The following is a 23,870-nucleotide window of genomic DNA, read 5'->3' as shown; positions in this document are numbered from 1 at the left end:
GCGCCCTACCGACCAGGCTATCCCGGCCCCTTATTTAGATTCAAAACTGCTTATGAGTATGAGAGAACACAACTTTTTAATACGTTAATTTTAACTTGAAATACATAATAATTATTATTACTTGCTAATACATACTTGTTAATACATAATAATTGGTGTTAAATACTGTTATGTAAATGCATGGGAGCATTACTTCTGAAATATAATGAGTAAAAGTACAAGTACAAAGCGAAAAAGACGGTAACGATTTTTAAGTACATTTCTAGGAAATCGAAAAATCAAAGTAACCTTGAAATATATTAACAATTGTAAGAAGAATTTTTTTTTTTAATTAAAATGTATTTCGTCAATGCCTATGATTGAAATTTAAATGTATAAAATTTTAAAATGTAAGAAAATACTCTTATTTATTTTGCAAAATAGCAGAAAATAAATCGATAGATCAAAATTTCACGATTTTAACCTTTGTTTAATTTTAAAACTATGACAATTCTTTAGTAATTTCATTCTCAGTTTCGGAAACTACATTTTAGCTATTCACATACACATTCATAACACAAATAGTTCCCTTCCTCTTTGCCTTACTGACTAGTAGTACTTTAAAATAACTCCAGAAAGACTACAGAAGTTCAGACTTGAAATATTTCGAGATAGAACGTTGGAGTGTTTAGAAATCAAGTCGCAGAAACTTAAGTATACTGATAGAAACTCATAGAGAACGAGATATCAAAGCAGACAGTACATCGATGTCACAATAATTATAACCTTCGAATATTTATAGCCTCCGAATATAAGTTTGGGTGCACTATTTTTTGGTAAATCGAACACAAATATTAAATTTTTACAGAACACATTTTCTTTAGAACCGTTTGAGAACTTTTATATTTTGATTACCGCTCAATACCATAAGTATTCGTATCGTATATCACAGCTGATACTTGAATAATGCTTGATCTAAAAGAAAGAATAGTGCATATACTACTCGAATTGTCAATTCAATGACAACTTTTATATTCAAAATTAGTTTTCAAAAGAGCCGCTCCTCATTGCCCATTTTTAGGATATTGCGACTCTGGAAGGTGTTTCATGAAAATGCAGTTTCAAATTAAAGAATACATTAATTTATTAAAGAATACAATATTTAACTTCAAAAATTTTGATTCTTTAGAGAAAAACTTTTCAAAAAATTCCAAACAAAAATTAACCATTTCTTTCGACCATTGCGCTACAAATACTTGTTTTTTTTTATCTAAAAAGTAACGAAGAAATAAGTAAAAGTACTAAATTTATGAAATAAACGAAGAAATAAGTAACAGTACTAAATTTATGAAATAAACGAAGAAATAAGTAAAAGTACTAAATTTATGAAATAAACGAAGAAATAAGTAAAAGTACTAAATTTATGAAATAAACGAAGAAATAAGTAAAAGTACTAAATTTATGAAATAAAGGAGTACATTAAAAGTATCTATTATTTACTTTTACATTCGTTTTAAGAAATAAAAATTATGAAAATTTGCTACAGGTAACTATTTTTTGCTTTAGAAAAGCATTTAAAAATTTCCTGGAAAAAAAAACAATGATTTATTCTGACATTTTTGTTACAAGTGCTTGTTTTTTCTCTTAGAAAAGTAACGAAACAATAAGTAAAAATACTAGCTTTTAAAAGTAACGAAATACAATGAATCTAAATTTACTTTTACATTTGTAATGGAAATAAAAGTCTATGAAATACATATACATTTCAATTTCCCCATGTGTGAAAGTGTGAAATACATGTACATTTCAAATATATTCCCGTTAAATAGATCAGACCTAATTTAGAATGAAACCTGTTTATGATTATGAGAGATTATCCCTTTTTTTCAAATCGGGGTTAAATACAGCTATATTATTTAAAAATATATACCATCCCTGGCCAAATTATTCATCGCACTATGAGATTCTAGGTAAAATCTTATATATCAGGTGATACTATACAGCTCGATTGTTTTTGGGCGACTGAAACCGGTTTGCACTTGTTTACGTTCATGTATCAATTAGTTAAATCAGACGATATATAATATAAATTCGACGATTGGATAACTTAGACGATATATTATATAAATACACAGAAGAGCCATTACATTATGACCACCCTCCATCTATAAAAAAAGGGCTCGCAAAGGTTTTCATGGTTTCTCGCTCAGGAACAATGTTTTCATGGGGCACATTAGGACCCATAATCCTCATAGAACATTCCCTGACGTCTGTAAGCTACTTGAACATAGTTCACCCATTCATGGCAACAGGTCTTCCTGCGGGGAATGGTGTTTACTAACAGGACAATGCACCAAGTCATAAGTGTCGAATCGTCATGGATTGGTTCGAGGAACATTCCGGAGACTTTCAAGTCATGTCTTGGCCCCCAAATTCACCTGACCTTAATCCAATAGAGCATTTGTGGTCCTACTTGGAAAACCAAATTCGTGCTGCCACGCTACCTCCTCGCAACGTGAGGGAATTGCAGGACCAGTTGGGGAGTGCTTGGTACCAGATACCTCAGACTACCTATCAGCACCTTGTGAAATCAATGCCACGGCGGGTGCTAGCAGTTTTGAGGGCTAAAGATGGTCCTACATGTTATTAGCAGGGTGGTCATAATGTAATAGCTCTTCGGTGTGTATAATATTTATTATATCAGGTATTATATTAGTATATTATAATAATTGGATCAAATTATTAGACGCACTGTGGTGCTATAATAATTACATGTTTTGCGCGAGTTTCTATGCAATAATTTTATATTTAAACATACATGTAATGGGTTTTTATTCAGGAGAATTTTTATATACTTTCTACTTGTAATTATTTTTAACATATTGCATTACAATGTTAACCAATTGATACACTAGCATAAACAAATGTCAATCGGTTTCAAAAGCGTAAAAACAATAATGCTGCATAGCATCACCTGATAATTACGATTTTACATAGAATCTTTAGTGCGTCTAATAATTTGACCAGGGACTTTAGCTGTAATTAAATAATATTTCAATGCGTGCATGGTTGAAATATTAAAACTTACGATATAAATCTATGTTCACTGAGACCCTATCTGGAGCTGTGAGATTATTGTTCACAGAACGGCAAGTTAGTGTGCTCAAAACATCAGATCGTTGAGGAATGAAGGAATAATCACTTCTCGCGACTCCATGGGAAGAAATAGAAGGTCCTCCCTTCAATGCAACAATTCCCCGCCACCAAGACAGCTGTGGGCTTGGTTTACCTGCAAATTAAGATTTTCAGAGATTAAAATATTATACAGGGTGTGTGGCCAAATCTTTCAACAAAAAATAAGCACTTTCTAAGCACGCAAAAATATTTTTAAGCACTATATACATCAACAAAATACAAGATAATTTTCCAAGACTTTAAATGATCATGATAAAATAACTAGTTTCTGAAAAAGAACTCTTTTCTTGATTATATTAGCCATTATAAAATGATCGAGAGATTTTTCGGTTCGATATTAGAGGGTGGAAAATAAAGTCTGGAATTAAGAATATCTTGCAAAATGTGGCTAGTTGCACATGAGAGGGCAATAATCTCACCGAACCCGTCAAGTATTTCTCCAAATATATAAAACGATTGGTGCTTTCATACGCTATGGACGCCAAAATGGATTGTGGTGGAATGAACTGTGAAAACGTTGAATAGAACAAAGTTTAAAGCACGCTTTTGCATAATACGTGGCGAAAATCGACTCGGCCAAGAAAAAAAATCTCATTTTAGAAAAGGGAAAATTAAGCACTTTTTAAAACCACCCAATGAAAAAAGCACCTTAAAAGTCTTTGAAATAGCGAAAATCGAAAATAAGCACATTTAAGCACTTTTTAAAAACGCTACGCACCATGTTATATAAAAATGAATAACCAAACAAATTAACTACTGCCTAATACGCGTCTGTTTGGTAATGACATTTCTAGTTGACAAAACCATAATTCTGGTTAATAAAACTAAAATGTACAGACAGTATTCGGGAATTTTTTTCCATTTGTATGACAAAAGTTTACCTAAAATTCTGGTTTTCATAATTATAATTCTTTATCTTTCTCAAGGATAACAAGTTCACAATGATAGTTCTAGATCTCTCAATTCATCACATTAAAAATACGTTAATACGAAAAAGTAATAACTTACATATTTCTATTTATTTATTTATCAACCATGTGTTTTCGCTTAATTTATTGAAAGAAACAATAAAAAAAATCAGTATCATTCAATTTAATTCAAATTGAGTAATTTTTGTTTGTCTTTAAGCAGATGGCAACACCATGACACATTGCCACACATTTAGTAATAATTATAAAACTGAAATGTAAATTTAACCCAAAAATTGGCTTTTATGCAGTGCTCTAAGGTATCATTATAACCAAATGTTACCTCATTTACTATCAAACGTATGATAAAAAAAAACTTTATATGATAAAAAGACAACATATTTCATTGTTAATTTTACTGAAATCCTTACCAGAGCGCTTCGGTAAAAATTACCCAGATTTTGATAAGCTTAACTAAGCGAAAAACACGCAGAATTTTACTAAATTCTGGTAGTTTTGACCAAACTTTTCTTTCTCAATGTACTACAGATTAAAATACTAGTTGACTAAAGAACTAAAAGGTAGGATGATTTTGGAAATTTTCGTAAATGAAATAGGAAATGATAATAGGAAATAGGAAATGATATGCTCTATTGCATTTTTTTTTCAATCACTTTAATGATCACTGAATTTATAATCTTGCGTATAAACAGTTTTTATTAGCTTTGTAGAAAGACGCCTCCCAGTAATAATTGTTTGAAACAGACTAAGCCTACTTTTTAAAGTCACTTTATTTTAAAGTAAATAGTTCAGTATGCTGGCAGATAATATCGCTGGCTGAAAATATCGCAGTCATAGGATATAATTTACTGATCTGAAGATAGACAATTTCGTTTAAATAATCTTCACGCTTAGGCAGGACTCACACTGAGAAAGCAAGCGGTAAGAAAGAAGCATACAGGTGGCGAATCTCTATATTTCTTCGTTAAGATGCGCAGAAGTGATGTGCGCATGCTGATACAAAAGTATGGGAATCTGCCTCTCGTATGCCTCTTACCGCTTGCCTCCCCAGTTTATGTGGCCTGCGTTAATTAATATATATCTACAACAGCTCGCTATAGGCCAGGAGGTCAAGATAGTTAATTTCGTGACCAACATTATCACACTGCTTCATAAGCTTTCAGCTCCAGTCGGTAAAAAGTTTTTGCAAAATATATTTTGAAAATAATATTTTTAAGAGAGTTCTTTGATGGACAGAGTACTGAGTTTATTGTTCCGAATATATTTAAAATGAATTAAGGAAACGTTGCAGAATTAAATAAGAACGAATACATTTTATTAAAAGCACACGAAAAAATGTAGGGATAAACAGTGTATTCAACTTATCATTGAATGTTCCATACAATTTTAATTTAACGCTCGCTTATTTCTGCGTTTGGCAAACTCATGTCAAAGAAGAATATTCATACGTTTTCCAGATCAAAAATTGTCAAAATAATTGCATTAACTCAAAATGTATTTTTTCCCTGACAATAATAAAGTATGACACAAAATAGCACGAAAGTTATTGAAAGCTAAATTAATTATTTTTCCCTTCCACTTACTTTCCACTGGTTCAAAAACTAATTCATTGGTTTTAAACGTTCTAATTCAATTTCAAACATTTTCAATACAAAGAAGTTGTAGTAAAAATTTAATACGACATACCAAAGATTTAATCTAAATTTAATCAAATATCTTGGAAGGGATATTTATTAAGAATGCTCCAGGTTTCCATTCCATGGCAGGGCAATAAATAAAATCTTCATCGTTGTTTCAATATTCTTTCAACAATATTCGGTTTAAAAAATTTTAATAACATTTCTTTCATAAAATTAAAACGATTGCGGATAGTCTTTTTATTAGTTTAATTTTGAATGGCTGTTTTAGATTTATTATTACACATGAGCTTTGACTTCAGTATATTTAATTTTATTATATAATCTAATAAAGAAGAATACAAAATTAATTTGAATATGAAATTAATTAAATTATTTTACCATCGAATATCAATTTTTTCATTAATATGAAACAACCGAGAAAGTAGTTGTATAGTGAAATATAAAATTAATATTCTTTATAAAAAATAGATTTCTTTGAAATTATCGATTAACTCATTGATTTTTATAATTTAATTTCCGCTTCAAATAATGCTAAAACTTAAGGTGTAATTTTAAATGTACTCGAATGCTTGCGTTTTGCAGTCTAAAATTTGAAAAACACTAGTTAATATGAAACAGGTTTGATATCATATATAATCACAGAAACTTGCGTAAATTATGTTAGTAAATAGTTATAAAAATTATATTTGAAACATATGACAAGAACATAAACTCTACAAGATATTCCCATAATGCTTTGTTTTTATAACTAAAATGTAAGAATGTTTGCTTTTGAGCTATCACTTCTAAATCAATGAACTTACAATTCTCAAATTCATTTCAAAAATTTCAGAAATGTTTCAGATAGCACTAAGCTTAGTTTGTTTTATTTATCGATTGAGATAAAAGTAGTCAGTCACAAAGAACAGGTTGAATTAATCTTTATGAGAATAACGATTAAGATTAACTAAGAGGCGGCATCTTTCAACTTAATCATAATTCACATTTTGATCCCTGTTAACCGGGGTCAGAAATTCTGTCCCGGAGTTTAAAATTTGGAAAACTCCCTTTCTGTTATCTTCTTCCGGATCAAATTACGGTAAGATTTTACAGAACAAAAATCTGATTTACTGTAATATTTACATTAAAATCACATCATTACATTAAAATAACATTAAAAAAAATTGAATTTTTTTTTCAAACTTTTACAGTAAAAATGGATTTTACATTAAGAAATATTTTTTTAATGCTGAAACACTGACTCATGATGACAGTATTTTTAGTCGTTTTTTTTAATTTTTTACAGTGTATACTGCAAGGGGCAAAGAAAAGCACGATTTGAAACAAAGAGCTTTTTTTTTTTACTTTTGTTATATGTTAACAAGTCGGGAAAAAACCATTGTCAAAAAAAATTTAACGATTAAAGGAAAGCATCTCAAAAAATGGTTTGGTTTTGAACCAAAGTATAGTCTTTCCTACACTACACCACAGAAATGTTTAAAAATTATGTTAAATTATTTAAGCATCTAAAGCCAAGATCAAAAATTTGTTCAAACCTTAGCACGCTGTTAATATGGTACAAATTGAACCATATTTTTACAAATAAAATCAATATTAATACAGAAATATGGTTCTTGTATTATTGTTGCACCAGGCTTGCATTATATAATGTTACAAAGTACTGGTATTCTAGTGCATCTAGTGCTATATAATAATTTTAAAAAAATCCCACACAAAAAAAGTTAATCATTAAGTAATCAATCATTAGTAGTTAATCATTAGTAAACTTTAATCACTTGAAGACATTACTAGAACTTTTCTAAAAGATATTTAAAAGGATAAGTAGAAAATTCTATGTGAAAAAATTTTACTACGAATTTATAATAAAAATACTTATGATTCAAATTTTGCGTTTCTACAATTAAAAACATCATTAAAGGAACATGCATTTGTCTGACTCAACTTGGTCTAAACAGTTGAATCAGACATACATATATATTATAAAAATTTTGAGAAATGGATATGATATACTCTAAATCTATCTCCACTAATAAATAATTTTGCTTGTTTTTCGAAAAAGGAACTATTTAATTAAAAAAGTGTAATAAAATGCTATGAAAATATATTAATATATTCCATAACTAATACAAAATGTATGTAAAATTGTGTGTAATTGTTTGTAACAAAAAGCTCGCTAGAACGACCACCAGCTACTTTGAATTGTCATTATAGCAGTCTCCAACTGTTTAGTGCCTAGCAACAAATAAAGTGTTATAATATAAACATCATACTAATTAAAACGTGGCAGTTTCAAAACTTTGCTTGAAAGATAATTACAAATTTAGATGTTCCTAAATTCTAAATAAAAGTTTATTTGCCTTTATAAGCTTCTTATGGTTATCACTCGTATCCGATAAACTTTAGTTTCTTTTCTTGCTTTAACCAAGTTTTCTTAATTTTTCTTCGATACATTGTTTTAAAGCATATATTCTCCTTTTACAGTGAATAAAGTATTCATACACTATTTATCCTTAATCCCTTACAGAAGCTCCAATAAAGAAGCCTTCTATCTTAAGCCACGAAACTTGATTCAGAATATATTATTTTTCTATTCAATTTATTTTAAGTACAAACTAAGCTTCTGAACTTACAGTATAAAAGATTAAAGCTTTGTGTGATTCAAGAAAAAAGTAACGATTCTAAGAAAATCTCGAGAAATCTCTTAAATAAAACATTTTTTAATAGAAATTTCTATAAAACCTTTTTCTTAAAAATTGCAATTTTTAATTATACTTATATTTGTCAACATAAAATTTCGAAGTGATGCATACTAAAATATTTATAAAATCTTAAGTTCTCATACTCATATGTGTTATGAAACAATTACACTAGGGAACATTTTTTTTTCATTTTCTGTTGCATAAGATTTTTTTAACAGATATTGGATATTTACACGACGTTAATTTTAAATCCACAATCAACTTCTCTCTCAAAGCTAGTTTATTTAGTTGACATTTATAATCTATTTTTTGTCGAACTATACAAGTTTAAAAATATTATATATGACAAGGAGTTGCATAAATGTTGCAACAAACTTCTAAGAGAGGGCAGATTACCAGGATTAAAAATGCCCATACCCGTAATTGTCGTCATACTAAACTAGGGATGCTTCCTTATTATGACCAGTTCAGAAGCACACGAAGAAACAGTTCAAGATAATGAGACGCTCCCAGCGGCGTATGACTAAACTTCCGGTCATTGGTTTCTATGCACTTTTAATCCTGATGATGTACCACAATTCCCCCAAAAGTTTGGCGCAACATTAAAGTGACCTCCTGTTATAAATAGCGTTTTTAAACTTGTACATTTAATCAAAGATAATAATTTCTAACATATCATTGCCTCACATAACGACAAGAAAGGATTACATAATGTGTTATAATTATAACTTTTATTTAAATTCATTTAAATTATAATAACTAATGTTGTCCCTTTATCCGTTTTATCATGTCATTTCAGCATGTCATATCATGTAAAATCTATAGCTTTAGAAACAAACTGATTCTGGATTTGAAATCCCCACACTCGAGTCACGCAAGAACAAGTAAAAATGTAACAACAATTTGTTCCCTAGTGTTATTATATGTATGATTTGCATTATCCTATGTCAAAATACACTATTAATTATTTAAAATACTTGACGTCTATACATTGTACTGGTGTTTGTAATCGAAAATATTATTAATATACGATATTCAATTGTTTGAAAATTATTATGTTTAGAATTTAATTTGTTTTAAGCTTCATGAAATAATTAATCACTGGCAGCCTATCAAATATAGTTAAATCATTTCCCTTTACCATGTTTACTTAATTCTTCTAACAATGGATAAATAATGGTTCTCATTTGAATTCCTGATTTTAAAGTGCTTTAGTATAGAACACTTATAGATAAATCAGAGCAGTTGGTAAATTAATAGTTAAATTTAATTTAATTAGAATGACGTCCTTGTGAATTATTTTAAACTAGAGTTTAAAGTCTCACCCAGGTTTTAATTTTTCAAATCGCATTTATAAAACAAAATATTCAAAAATATAGCTTTTTTTTCTTCTTCATGACACTACATCTCATAGTGGGTTTCAGCCAGTTGAACAAAGTTTTTGGAAAATTTCCTGCTTAAAAACCTTGGTTTTCCAGTCTTTCCATTATGGTTAAGCTTTTGTTACATCATCTAGCCATCTCTTTTTGGATTTTCCTCTTTGTCTCGAGTTCATTTGATTTCCTATAAAAAATTTATCCCAACTTATTTTTGTTCATTCTTACGGTATGGCCCAGCCGTGCTCAGCAAATTTGCTCAGAAAAATTTACAAATGGAATGATTTTCTTTCGTTTAGTAAAATTGTCAAGTTCAATACTTCTTCTAATCTTTCCTTCTAAACTGTTTATTTGAATGGGTTCAAAAATATTGATTTCATCATTTTTTGTCACAGCCCAAGATTCATAACATTGTAAAAAAATTCTAGTAAAAGCTGCCAGCACTCTGAGTGCCAGTACTTTTTAACTCAATTTTTTTTAACAATAAAATCATTTTACAATAAAATCCATTTCACTATAAAATTCATCTATAAAATTCATACTGTTAAATCCATTTTACCGTAAAATTCATTTTACAGTAAAATTAATTTTATCCTAAAATAAATTTGACTGCAAAAATTTTACGGAAAATTTTTCTTAACGTGCTGTACTTTTTACACTAATGTTTACAGTAAAATTACTGAATCACTGTAAACAAAATAAATTTTACTGTAATTAAATAAATATTACTGTAAAAATTTCGGTTCAATATTTTAAGGTAAAAATGCTTGTATGTTAACAGTGCACCGTAAGTTAAAATAAGCCTGATAACAGTTCGTGAAAGCTTCGATTTAATTTATAATGAAATATTATAATTATCATTGATTATTGGAGCAAGATATTAAAATCTGTATTTTCTCTTAAAAATATTAACACTTATAAACTCAAACAAACTCTTAACTAAATTTAAAAAATTGTAAATCCAATGAGATAAAAATACGTGTCCCTCATAACGTTGTAATCGAAATTGCTCGAAAAATGAAAGTATCATTATATCGATTAGTTATAAAATAATATAAATTGTGTTCACAATTTCGTCTTAAGAGAGCTAACAAAGTATTTTTTTCTTTCTAAAATTATTAGATTTATACATTTTTTTCTATGCTCAGGTCATTAGAGATATGAAATTTTTACAGTAACTATACTTTGATACTTTTATTACTATTGTTTACCCTGAAGACCATTAAAGATATTTGATATTTATTTTTAACGAAAAATATCAAACATTGTAAAAGAATTAACTATAGGAAAAACAAAAACAAAAACTTCAAGCATTGCTTATAAAAAGTTAATCATTGTTATTGGAAAAATGGATAACTTGCGTTACAATCGATTTATGTCATAATAATAGTAATTTGCTAATATTTTTTTCTGATAAAAGCGTTTATTTTAATTGTAAAAATAAATCCACCCATATTTTTATATTTTTTTCATGTTTTGTCCAGACATTAAAACTGGATAAAAAAAACTAGCTGCAATAATAATTTTCTCAAACAGACAGGCAATTTCAACAAATCGATAACTTCAGTATACGTTGATTTCATGATAAGGAAATATTATTATTCCGTATATAAAATACATTAAAAATTGAAGAGAATAATATAAGGGGTGATTGTAAGCCCAACTCAAGAAGAACTTCGTGAGTAAAATCATTAATGACCCATTTCAAAAAATAAATGTCTTTATAAATTTAAATTATTGATATTTTCAAAACATGACATTCTAAAAAAATATATGCAGCATAATTTAAATGAATAATTATTTATAAGTTTACCTTTATCTCTAATCACACTTATTATTCTACCAGAAAAAAATATTTACAAATGAAAGAGATACCAAGTATAAATTCTAATTTCAATATTTGTCAATAAAATATACAAAAATTTCAATACATAATTGTGATCGATGATTTTTTGAAACTTCCGGACCTTGGGTTTTCGGAAACTTCCGGATCGCGGTTAGAGGAAAATCCGGATTTTTTTTTCCAGAGCACAATCATTTCTAAATATGCATTATGAAAAGAAAAAGAAGAACATCTTAAATAACTTTAGATCTACTGTTTGGATCTTCAAGATGTAGGACTCAACCTTAATGAATTAAAGAGGTGACCTCAAATATGTTAATTAAGTAGTGCAGGCTATGTTATAAGTTGCAAATTCCGACACAGAGACGTACTTTCTCTGAATAAACATACTTTTTTTCAACAGATTTAGATTTCTTAATCTTATAATACGGAAGGTAGCCGCACTTTTAAAAATATGGTTTAAGTATGTATGGTTAAGTAAAAATATGGTTAAATTAGTTAAGTGTGATTAAGAATAGCAGTTTAAAGTTTAGATCAGTGTTTCTTTACCTTTTTGATATAATGGACCCCTTTTAAAAAAATTTTAAGAAGTCACGGACCACCCCCCTGTGAAAAAAAATAATTGCAAAAAACATCAATTATTAGAAAACATTTAATTTTATTATTTTAATAGTATACAAAATTTTTAATGTGAAAGTTGCTGCTGCTTTTCCTTAATTAATAAATTTAATTGGGGGATGGTTTTCGACAAAGCAACGTGTATATCATGTTCAACATTCAATCGATTTCGATGTTATATTTTTATTGTCACAAGGGTGGAAAATTCCGCTTCGCAAAGATACACTGTAGCAAACGGAATTATAGCTGCCATAGTTCGATTTACAAGCAATGGGTAGGCTTCCAAACGTTTTAAAAATTAGGAGTAGTCAGTGAACCTCCAAAATATAACTCACGGACCCCTTAGGGGTTCATGAACCACAGGTTAAGAAACCCTGGCTTAGATCCTTTAATAAAAATTCTACTTTTTGCGTATTTCGCCATACCTCAAGAATTATTAAAGCGGATCGAAAATTTTTTTGCACACAATTATAAAATTAGTTCCTTTAAAGCAATTCCATATAAAAATAATTTTGAATTAGTATTCATTATTTTTTATTAATTTGCTTAAAAATGGTCAAAAGGATTTTAAATTGTAAGTTATAAAATCTTTCGTATCATTTTAACAGAATTTTATGTAACAAAATGCACAAATTGAATGAAATCAGTCGAATAGTATTCGCGAAATCAAATTTTAAAATAGACGTACCTTTAAATTTTGATTTCTAAATTAGAAACTATTCGAACGACTTCGTTTAAATTGTGTATTTTGCCTTAAAAAAATACGTTCTTTAAAATGATTTAAAAATATGGTTAAAGTTCATTCGGTTTTACAATTATTTTCTTAATACTATTAATAAATATTAGAAAATAACTTCTTTTTCTAGAAGCTCAAAAATGTTTCAAAAAATAGCAAAATTCGCAAAACGTAAAATTGACATTAAGGGTTTCAAAACTTGAACCATATTTCGCAGATTGCGGCTACCCTTATATTTTGGGGGTCAGAAATCCAAATCTCTCATAAAAAAAGTATGTTTATTCAGAAAAAGTATGTTTTTGTGCCTATTTCGTAACTTAAAATATTGTCTGTACATATTAATTAGCATGTTTGAAGTCAGCCCCGCGAGCCATTAAGATTTAATAATAGAACGTTAAGATCCGGTTGGATTGAGGCGACCCCCTTCCCTTATTTTGAGGGTAAGGAATTCAAATCCATTGACAAAAAATTTTATTATAGCAAAGAAAGTTTTTGTGTCTGATTTCGTAACTTAAAACATCGTTTGCACTAACTATTTACCATATTTAAAGTCACAGCTTTTAACTAGTAAAATTGATTCCTATAACCGGAAGAACCGATTATTAGTTCAAAAGTTATTCAGAGTGTTCCACTTTTTATTGCACTACACCCCGTACTACAATATTCCGTTCTACTAATACATGAAAAGTTATTCAGAAACAATTGAAGTTACTTTGATAGTACTTTATTAAAAATTTTACAAATTAATAATTAAAGCTGCTATTAAATTTGTGAAAATAAACCTGCCATATATTTATCTTTCCTCACGCTTTAGTTTAAAATAAAATAAATATCAAAATAACAAGAAATAAATAACAAAATATATGAATTTTCTTAAACAAACGCAAAGTTTCTGGTAATCATTTATTCATATAATTTCATAAACTTACTTCATGTAATTCATGTAAGCATTAATTATGTAAGCTATAAAGTAAAGTACATAAGAAATAAATGCATGAAGCATTCAGAAATATTGGACAAAGAAGTTAACTAGTTTACAATTATTAAATTAAAGATTCAATGCTGCTATGCAACTTTGTTCGTGTCGTCAGTAAAAGTCTGTCCTAACAAATAATGTTTCTCTGCACTTCTTTATTTTATCTTTCCTAATATAAAAAAAACTACTGTTTTACTGTTTCCTCCTTTTTTATACTTTTATATTTTCAATTGTTCCATACCCTGTTGCAAGTTAAGAAAAAACCATTATCCCTAATGGAGAGAGCCTGTTTGCAGCTAAGTGCACGCTAAATAGATGTCAAGCTCAAGGCGCGAACGAATATCAACTTCGCCAACTCTTGAAACGACGCAGCAAGGCCTTCTTTTTGCATAAAAAAATAGCATGAATTAAATTTCTGTCCGATGAGTTTAAATATTAAAAGCTTTTTTATTGTTTTGAAAGCATAATTATATAATTTGATAGCTAAATGAAACGGAACTATTTGCAGCCGCGGATGATTACTTAAATCCTGTACCGTAATGGTCTTTTCTTACTTGCAACGAATTATAGCATGTTTGTTCTCAGTCTAGCTTTAGGATCTAATATTATGCATCCTCTAAGCCTAATTATAAAGATTAATTATCATGCTGTTCGAAATAATATGAATAATGCTGTTGAATTTAAATTTGGAATAAGTCCATAAGCATTCCATAAATTTATGTTAAGAATCCACATTGATTAATTGCTATAAATTAGGCAAAAAGAATTCAGAGCATGGCTATTTATATCACTATAATTTTACTATCTTTCCATTCAGACTAACATAAAGTATTTTTTTTTCAAAAATTATTTCCTTTTTTTAAAAAAATAGACATTTTGAATGAAAAAAAAAATATTAATAGTAAATAATTAATGTCTCGTAAAAAAGCCAACAGAAAACATGTGCAGTGGCCTAAATCCTTAAAGACCGTATACATACAGGAAATTTAAATGGACAGTGATAATCAGAAAAAATAAAAAAATTTCTCCGATTAAGAATCTATTATTTAACTAGGGAGCTATTAATTTCTTTAATGAATCCCATTCAATGTACGCTTTACAAACTTAAAATAACGGAAAGTTGGCAATAAACAGTTTTGAAACAAAAAAATTACATTACAGTTTCTGTTTTCAAATATTTATGCAAATATCTCAAAAATTCAAGAATTCTCTCTAATGATGGAATTAAAGGTTATCATTTAAATGTTATTACTGAAGAAAAAAAAAGATTTTAATGAGCATTTATAAAAGGACTTCAAAGAGAAGGCTTAAATGAAGCTTTGAAGGAATTACACTATTCCACTTTTAACATGGTGCTCGTTTTTTTTTCTTTCTCTTTACAAAATTAAGATTTTGAGAGTGATACTTAAAAAAAATTAGTGTCTGTCTGAAAAATAGTTTTTTGAGACAGACACTTGAAAGTTAGCCAAATGTGGGTAGTAAAATAATAAAGCTAGACTATTTAATATATATATATATATATACGTAAAAAGAGCGTGAGTAATATAAAGTTGGTTCCCTGAAATATAGCAAAATATTTTTGAAAAAAATTGCTGAAATTTTTAATCAATAAGTTTTAACGAATTACACAATGTTATCAGCAATTAGTTGTAGAAAGTAAATAGTTATTATATAGTACAAACATTATAAAAAAGGGGCTTAAATTTCAAAGATCTATTAGAAAATTAACCCAGACCATTAAGCGATGATTAGTTGCGGAAAGTGAATTTTTTGTAAAAATTGACGATAGAATTGCAGAAAAACATGTGGCTAAAACATTATTCCTATTAGACATGATTAAAAATCATCGGAATGATAGTAAATTTTAAGGTATACAGTTCTTTTAAAATTAAATATAAATATGAAAACTGATGCATTCTTTTTATAAGGCTTTAATTTATTTTTAGGATTATCTATGTACTATAAAATTTTATTCTTTGCAATGATTTAACAGATAAAAAACTGTAGCGCAGCTGTTCAAACCAGCTAACATTTTCCCTCTTTTCTTAAACTGTCATATTAGCGACCACGTGAAGCATTCTTTAACAATTTCATCGAAATAGCACATTAAAAATTAATAAGACACCCATTGCCTTAAGTAATTATTCAACAAAGAAATAGTTTTACTTACTTCTAACACAGTTGTAAAAAAGCTAGCTCATAAGCTTCGAAGCTTTTTTATACTTTTTACACTCCAAATTATATATTTTGAGTACACGTGCAATTATTTTCAAGCAATGAATTCATTGAAATAATATATTAAACATTATAAAACACTCATTAACTTACGTAACTATTTAACAGAGAAATAGATCTGTTTACTTCCAACACAGTAGTTAAAAAACACAGTAATAAAAAGCTATTTTGGTGGGTAGATACTATATTTACGTAGCACTAGAGCTGCACAATGTGCAATTGGCGACGGTTTTGGAAACATATCTGAAGATGATCTGAAGAAATGCCATCTTAGTTTTAATTCTCTGCAGACAGTATGCTCCCCCACATTGGTAGCCCTACGACCTGGGCACTGAGTTGAGTACTTTGCGGTAGAACAGCATAACAAACATCGATACTGCGCGCCCTCGGTCCCTAACCAGGCTGATCAAAGAGGTCACCCAATTGCTTATTGACCGCAGCCAGTGAAACTTGATTTCAGTGTTCGAATGGAAACCGTGTCTTTATGATCTGCCCCTACAGGACGCTGTTTTGAAGACGAAACGGTTTTTAGATCTTTTCCAGCCCTGTCATGGAAGGATTAAGGGTATACGATACTCTACCGTTTTTCAACTCATTTTACGATTATTTTCTAAACTAGATCTTATTTTTCAGCGATTACTTTACGGTTTTGAACATGGCATAAATAGAACTGCTTCAAATTTATTGTCAAATTGATACTCTGCCTGCTCATTATATTTTTGCACATATAATTTTTTTATAAGTTATGTTGACAGACATTTCTATACGATTTGGCCACTACAGTTTCAAGCATTTTTACACTTAAGTAATATTTCAAATTTTAAGACTTTTAAGATACAAATAGTTGAAGATTCTTCTTAATGCTGCGACACCATAGCTGTGGTAACTCAGAGGACAGAATGCTCACCTCTTAGAGAGGTGACCGAGGTTCAAATCCCAACGAATGATGTTAGTGGCTCGCGCCGATCACAATGCTTACATTTTAAGGAATTTCTTTTCAAATAACAGAGTTCATTTTGGAGTTTGTAAAAAATTTTACTAAAAATAGCAATACTAGTCTGTGAGAAAAACTGGCGCCTGTTTTTGAATAAGAATATTTTACTGTTAAATAGACGGTTTTATACTAAGATCGCTACCTTACTGTTTTTTTCCCACAAATGTAACAGATTTTTTGCTGTGCATGAGTAATGTGTAATTTAATATTTGTTTATTTCATGGTTCTTTTAAAGTGCATATTACTTTTTTTTAATTGCCAATAAAGCTAATTAAATTTTGCCGATTAAAATTTTTATTTAATTCCATAAATGTAGTCTACGGGATCTACATTAATTGCAACTTTTATACAATATGACTGATTTTCTAAAGCATATTCTTCTACAAATTCTTCCTTTTTCGACACAAAATCTTAAAAGATTAAAATTCTTTTGTTTTTCGAGAAACTTATAGAGTTAAGTGCTTTAATTTGAGACAGGAATTATAAAAAAAAAGCTTTCTTAAATATAATTACACTTGTCACACTTTTTCTTACAAAGTGATAAGAGTTTTGTTACGTACCTCCTACCGCTTCGCAAGTCAATTTTATGCTCTGCCCTTCCAAATACGGACCCGCCGTATCTCTTATTTCTTCATCATGCTCGTTCAATATTGCGAGTTTCTGAGGGGGAACTGAAAAGAAAAACAGCCATGATTATGAAAGTAGAGAACTAAGTTTGAAAGAGAAAAAAAGGCAAATTGCGGGGTTTAACTGTGCCCTAATTACATCGTAATACATGAAATTTTAGAAGACAAGTATGCGCTTGTTTAAAAGATAATTATAGATATAAATCCATGCAACAGTGTATGAAAATTAACTTGAGAGTTTTGGAAGTTTAACTTGAAAGTTTTGGGAGAGTGTGACATTTATTTTTATACAATCATATTTGTTCGATTTGATTATTGTTCAGAAAATGATAAATTGTCGTTATACGTACATTTTAAGTTGTAAATGTAAAAATTCTAATTATTACTCAAAATTAAAATTTTATTTATTTTATTACAACATGCCTATGCATACAGTGTAAAAAATCCGCATCAAATTACGGAATAAAGTACCGGCACTTTGGGGGTATCATACGTAAAATCATTTTACTGTAAAATACATTTGTATCAAAAAACATCACACCTTAAATTTTACAGTAAGTTTATAAAAAACGGTAAAAAGTATTTAACTGTATTTTGATCCGGAATTTTTTATATTGTGGCAAATTCCAGTCACATATCTTTAAAATGGTTATAAGTACAAATGCATCACTCTAATCATTTTAAAATAGTAGTAGTTAACTAACTACTTCAAACAAAAACTACGAGTATCCAAATTATTTTTAAGCCTGTGAAAATTAATATGTAATTTCCCATCAAATGAGTTAAGAACAATTTTATCTTAAAAATAATTAAATAATTGAATTTATGATTTATGCTTTAAATCTTTTTAAATCAGCAGCAGAGAGCATTTCCTTTACACTTTTGGAAAAATAGGTTCAGCATTGAACCATGATCTCGCTACCATGAGCCATAACACTATGCATATTTTCATAACACTATGCATATATCTTTAATTAGTTGTTAACTTGTCCAATACACTAAAGTTCAAAGTTCAAATTGAATCCTATTATTTTCTAATAAAGTTTAATAAATGTGGTAACCTGGTTTAATTTAGGAAGTATGCTGCAAATCTAAATTTTACTCTGATTCAACGAGCTTCTAAAATTTCTAACAATTTAATTGCGATGCGTAACATACTCACTAACAAGCTTTACATTCTATGTTCTATGTGATGGGTACAAGCGTAAGTCTTAAAGAAGTGTCAACAATATTAAAGTGCAATAGTATAATTCTATTTGATCATTCAATGCTCACCTGTTCAATGATAATTTTTAAAACAGTTACGCTTATATCCAATTTTTTTTTTCTTTATTGGAATCATTGACTGTATTGTTAAGAAGTACTGGAGAGCTAGAAGCCTAATGACCTAATAGTCAATGGCTGACATTTGTTTAATTAATTTTTATTGGACTCATAATATTTCTCACTGCTAAATTGTAAGTAATAATATTTTTTCGTATTTTAGAGCTACATGAGTTCGTATTATAAACTGAACTTAAAGTTAGCTTTTCCACTTAGCAAATGGATTAAAAAATGAAAGGAAAAAAAAAATAACAAAATAGTAGAACAGCTTTACTTAAAACAAAATACCAACTTGCTTAAGTTAATGACAATAATACAAATTACTCAAGTTTATTCTTAGATTTTATTGTTATTTTAAGGTTCAAAAGAAATAAATACATCTTTCGAGAAAAAATAAAAGTTCAGCAAACAGTAGTCGTATATCAATATAGCTTACATAACAGTGCAAAGTGACTCAGGTAACTTTAATCTGCAGACAGTAACTGCTAGACGAATACAAAGAAGATATTTATAAAAACTCTGTATTGTGCCTACGAACTTCCATTGATGCATAACAAACTTTTGAAATTTATAAACTTCTGATGCTTGCAAAATCGAGTCAAGTTTCAAGAAAAATGAAAGGTGTACTATAAGTTTACAGCTAACTACTACATGCATGATGAAACAGTTAAAAGGCTCGAGTAATTATTTAGAGAACATTAAGATAATGGATCAAACTTTCGCTCACGACTTATATTGACTTGATAGGTTCTTGATTAATAAACAGAATGTATAAGAACTATAATATATAATGTAATATGTAATAAGAACTATACTTTCGAGAACGTCCGGTAAGCAGTTACCGTGTAAACGAAAACATTGCCAAATGAATTATTTAAATACTGTATATTTTGGTTTTTATTAACCAAAATTATGTTTTCTGTTTATCAGAAATGCAACCACTATAGAGCACGGTATTTTCACCAGAATTGTTTCATTTGTGCATGATTTATAGTAGTGAATGTGTCTGTGATCGTCCGTCGATATGCCGCAATATTGATTGAAGTTACAGGATGCGTCCTTCTTTTTTCAACAAGATCGGGCAATCTCCCCCATTGTCAGACAGATGTTGAAATTCTAAATAGCAAACTTCCTCTTTCTTGGATTGGGTGCTGGTCGGACGATTGCAATTGACTTTCGCAATGGACAGAACGCTCGCCAGACTTAGCTCTCTGGGATTGTGTCATGAAATTACATGAAAGTTTACGTGCTCGTGTAGGTGCATCCTATGCTTCGTAGCAAAATTACGACGAAGGGTCCGCCACCATTGATCGTGATATGTTGCAGCGAATGCGAAAAGAATTAGGCTTAAGTCTGTCACAACAGCAAAGATTCAAATATAAATCTATTATCATTTGCTTATTTTTTTAAAAGAAAAACTTTAATATAAGTATGAAAAAAAAAATATTTTTGAAAAACAATTTTAATAATTAATTTTTATCTTTTTCAATCGAAAAAAAATGAAAAAGTGGAAAATATTTTTTACCTTCAATCGTTTTTTAGTTGAATAACATATCCATGAAAATCCTTACATTGTTCTTATAAATATTTTGAATTTAACGACATGCGTTTCACGTAAAAAATATACGGACAAAAAAAAATAAAGTACAAATCTTAACTCTCAAATCAAACTATTTGCTCCCACAATAAGAACTAATAGCCGTAATATATACGATGTTTCTGGCTCTATGTGAGCACCAGAAAACTTGGTAATTTTTGCCGAAGCACAAACGTAAGCTATGGCATTACAATAAAAAAAGTATGCTCTAAACTACCTGAATATGGAAAAAATTGCTGTCTTTTGGCTTTATGGGACAACCAAAGCTCTTGGTAATATTTATCGAAGTCCTTTGGTAAAATTAACAATAAATATGGTTTTAAAATCTGAGATAAAATTTTGTAAATTTGGCAAAATTTTGTAATTTTTAGAGCATTGCATAAAAATAATCCGAAAATTTTACTTTTCAGTTTTGTACTTTTCACTAAATGAGTGGTAATAAGAACTATAATTTAGAAAACTGGTAAACCGTTTCTAGTAAACCGTTACCGTATGAGCACAAAAATTACAAATTTAATAGTTGTTGTTTTTTTAAACAGAAATGTAATTACCGTACGGTACAAAAATTTTACCAGATATTTTTTCTCTGTGAGCCAATTTCTTTTTACTTCAGTATTTCAAAATCTAAGCTTAGAGTTTTATTTACAATTTTTTTTCAAAGTGTAGGTAATGATGATGCGCTTCTTAGTTATTAGATCCCTTCAAAAATATTAAATAAATTTGAATTCATTAACTATAATTTTCAACCCACTCATGATACAACTAAGCGATTATAATGAATAATATCATAGCAAGTCATATTTAATATAATAGCTAGTCATTTGTCATTCATATATAGCTAGGAACCTCTGCCCTCTGCTTGCTTCGCTCAACAACTCGACGAATTTTTATGTAATATTTTGTCTCTTGCCAATAAACAGTCTTTTACTCGTATATGAAAACTAAAACGTATTCAATGGATAGATTTCTTAATATTGTTATATATATATATATATATGTATGTATATATATATATATATATATATATATATATATATATATATATATATATATATATATATATATATATATATATATATATATATATATATATATATATATATATATATATATATATATATATATATATATATATATATATATATATATATATATGTATATATATATATATATATATATATATATATTAACTACAAAACCTCATTTTTTATTATGAAATAGCGCGAAAGGATAAATTCTAAAAAGGTTTCAATTATTATTATGTATTAATATATTGAGGTACCCTATTTTACATAAAGCTCAGTATAAAAAAATTAACTTATTTATTATTTAATTATTGTGAAACTGCATTGTAAAAAATTTTTAAATTTATAGAAAAATAACTGTCATCTGGTATGCCAGTATAAACAACCACTAATTTCATGGAAAAATGCTGTTGTTTAAAACAGTGAGCTTTGTCCTTTGAGCTACCACAGCGTCTTTGTATAAGGAAAAATCTGAAGCTTTTTTTTTCTTCTTAAAAGCCTTGCTTATTAAAATAATATAAGTGTAAAAACGATTAAGACTATAGTAACTCGCCCGTCTAAAAACTTCTGGCATATTCCAAAGAAGTATAATAATCAGAGTATCAATTTGACAATAAAATTTGATCGTATTTTTATTTATGCATTATTCAAAACCATAAAATAATTGCTGAAAATTAAGAGCTACTATAGATAATAATTGAAAAATGATTGTAGTTGTTATCGTAGATAGTTATCATATCTTAAATAAAACTGCATAGCATAAACTAGTACTAGTAATCCATTCATGATTTTGGTAAAAAACAGGAAAAAAAAACTTTTGCCAATAAAGATCTTCAAAAAGTCAAATAAACAGAAAAAGTACGTAAAACAAGAGGAATTTATAACATGGCGGATAAAAACTAATTTTTAAACAGTTTTATCTTTAACTGAAATCTAATATGTCTTATCTTGAAACAGTTTTTTTTAATGATTTTCTTCTGTAGAATTTAGTTATTTTTTACAGTGTGTAAGTAAGTTATCTGCAGTTTTAAATGTGTTTAAGTTCCAACTGCATAATAGTAATATATGCATAATTAGTTAATATCATGGAGCTACTTTAAAATAAAAAGCACTTCTTTTAAGTTCAAGCCATTAATTTTTAATAATCGAAGGCAAAGCAAAAAGAGAAGAAAGTATGGCTAAGAACAGATTAAAATAAATATAACTGGTAAATACCATTAAATAAGATTAAAAAAAATATTTTACCCGCAAAAATACCACTCTAATTTTATGCTAATGCCAAACAAAAATTCTAAATCCTTTTTACTATTGTAGAACAATATTCTGTAATTTTTTTGCCAATAAGAACGCGCCAACAACAATAAGAAAGGGTTTTAGACAATTATATTTGTTGGTTGAAAGAAATTATGTATACTATAGATAGACATGTTAATAAAAGTTATATTGACAGAAATATAAAAAAATACCCTTTTTGAAATATGCGAATGTTCGAAAAAGGTAATTTTTTAATCAATGTTCTATGTGTCCAACGCCATAGAAAAACATATATATATTTTTTTTTTAAAGTAAAGATAATTTATGTTTACTCTTTTCTTAAATTTATAAGAAGCTTTGATTATAAAAAGACGTTGACGGTGATAAAATGAACATTAAGTGTTGCCATTCGCTTCAGAATCAAATGATTAATAAGCTTTTTAATGAAAATAATAAAACTTTTAATTAAAGTGTAATCACGGCTTTATCAAAAAGCTCTTATTACAAATTTCTCAAATAAAAAAAAATAATTAAGAGAAAGTTAATACGTTATTTTTGCTAATTACAAAAACAATAACTTGACACGCGAGGCTATGAATTGCTAAATTGAAAAGAAAAGATATTAATCCCACTAACGAAATTTTTCAAGAAGAGAACAGCCATAAATATAAAAGTGATTTAAGTCATAATTAAATACAAAGAACATTGGTTAAATACCTTAACAAATACTTCTAGATTAATGAATTAAATTTTTTATGCTGGTAAATAATGTATTTGAGATTGTACAAATTCATATTCCAAAGATTTGAAAAAAGTATAGATTTA

At 28.3% G+C, this 23,870-nt stretch overlaps 1 protein-coding gene across 1 annotated transcript in view; it reads right to left on the bottom strand.

Moving 5' to 3' along the window:
• Nucleotides 1-23,870, bottom strand: part of LOC107440764 (adhesion molecule nephrin-like) — a 213,430-nt gene that overhangs the window by 116,965 nt on the left and 72,595 nt on the right. The window contains exons 4-5 of the mRNA XM_043044524.3: nucleotides 17,781-17,891; nucleotides 3,068-3,268 (exon numbers count right to left, since the gene is read on the bottom strand). Of these exons, the coding sequence (XP_042900458.1) occupies nucleotides 3,068-3,268; nucleotides 17,781-17,891 (312 nt within the window). The remainder of the gene's footprint in view (nucleotides 1-3,067; nucleotides 3,269-17,780; nucleotides 17,892-23,870) is intronic.

The sequence above is a fragment of the Parasteatoda tepidariorum genome, chromosome 2 (genome assembly GCF_982258835.1).
Source record: "Parasteatoda tepidariorum strain Cologne lab strain chromosome 2, Ptep-v5.0, whole genome shotgun sequence".
Taxonomy (NCBI): domain Eukaryota; kingdom Metazoa; phylum Arthropoda; class Arachnida; order Araneae; family Theridiidae; genus Parasteatoda; species Parasteatoda tepidariorum.
Note: the sequence above shows the minus strand (reverse complement) of the source record. Positions and strands in the feature narration are given on the sequence as shown.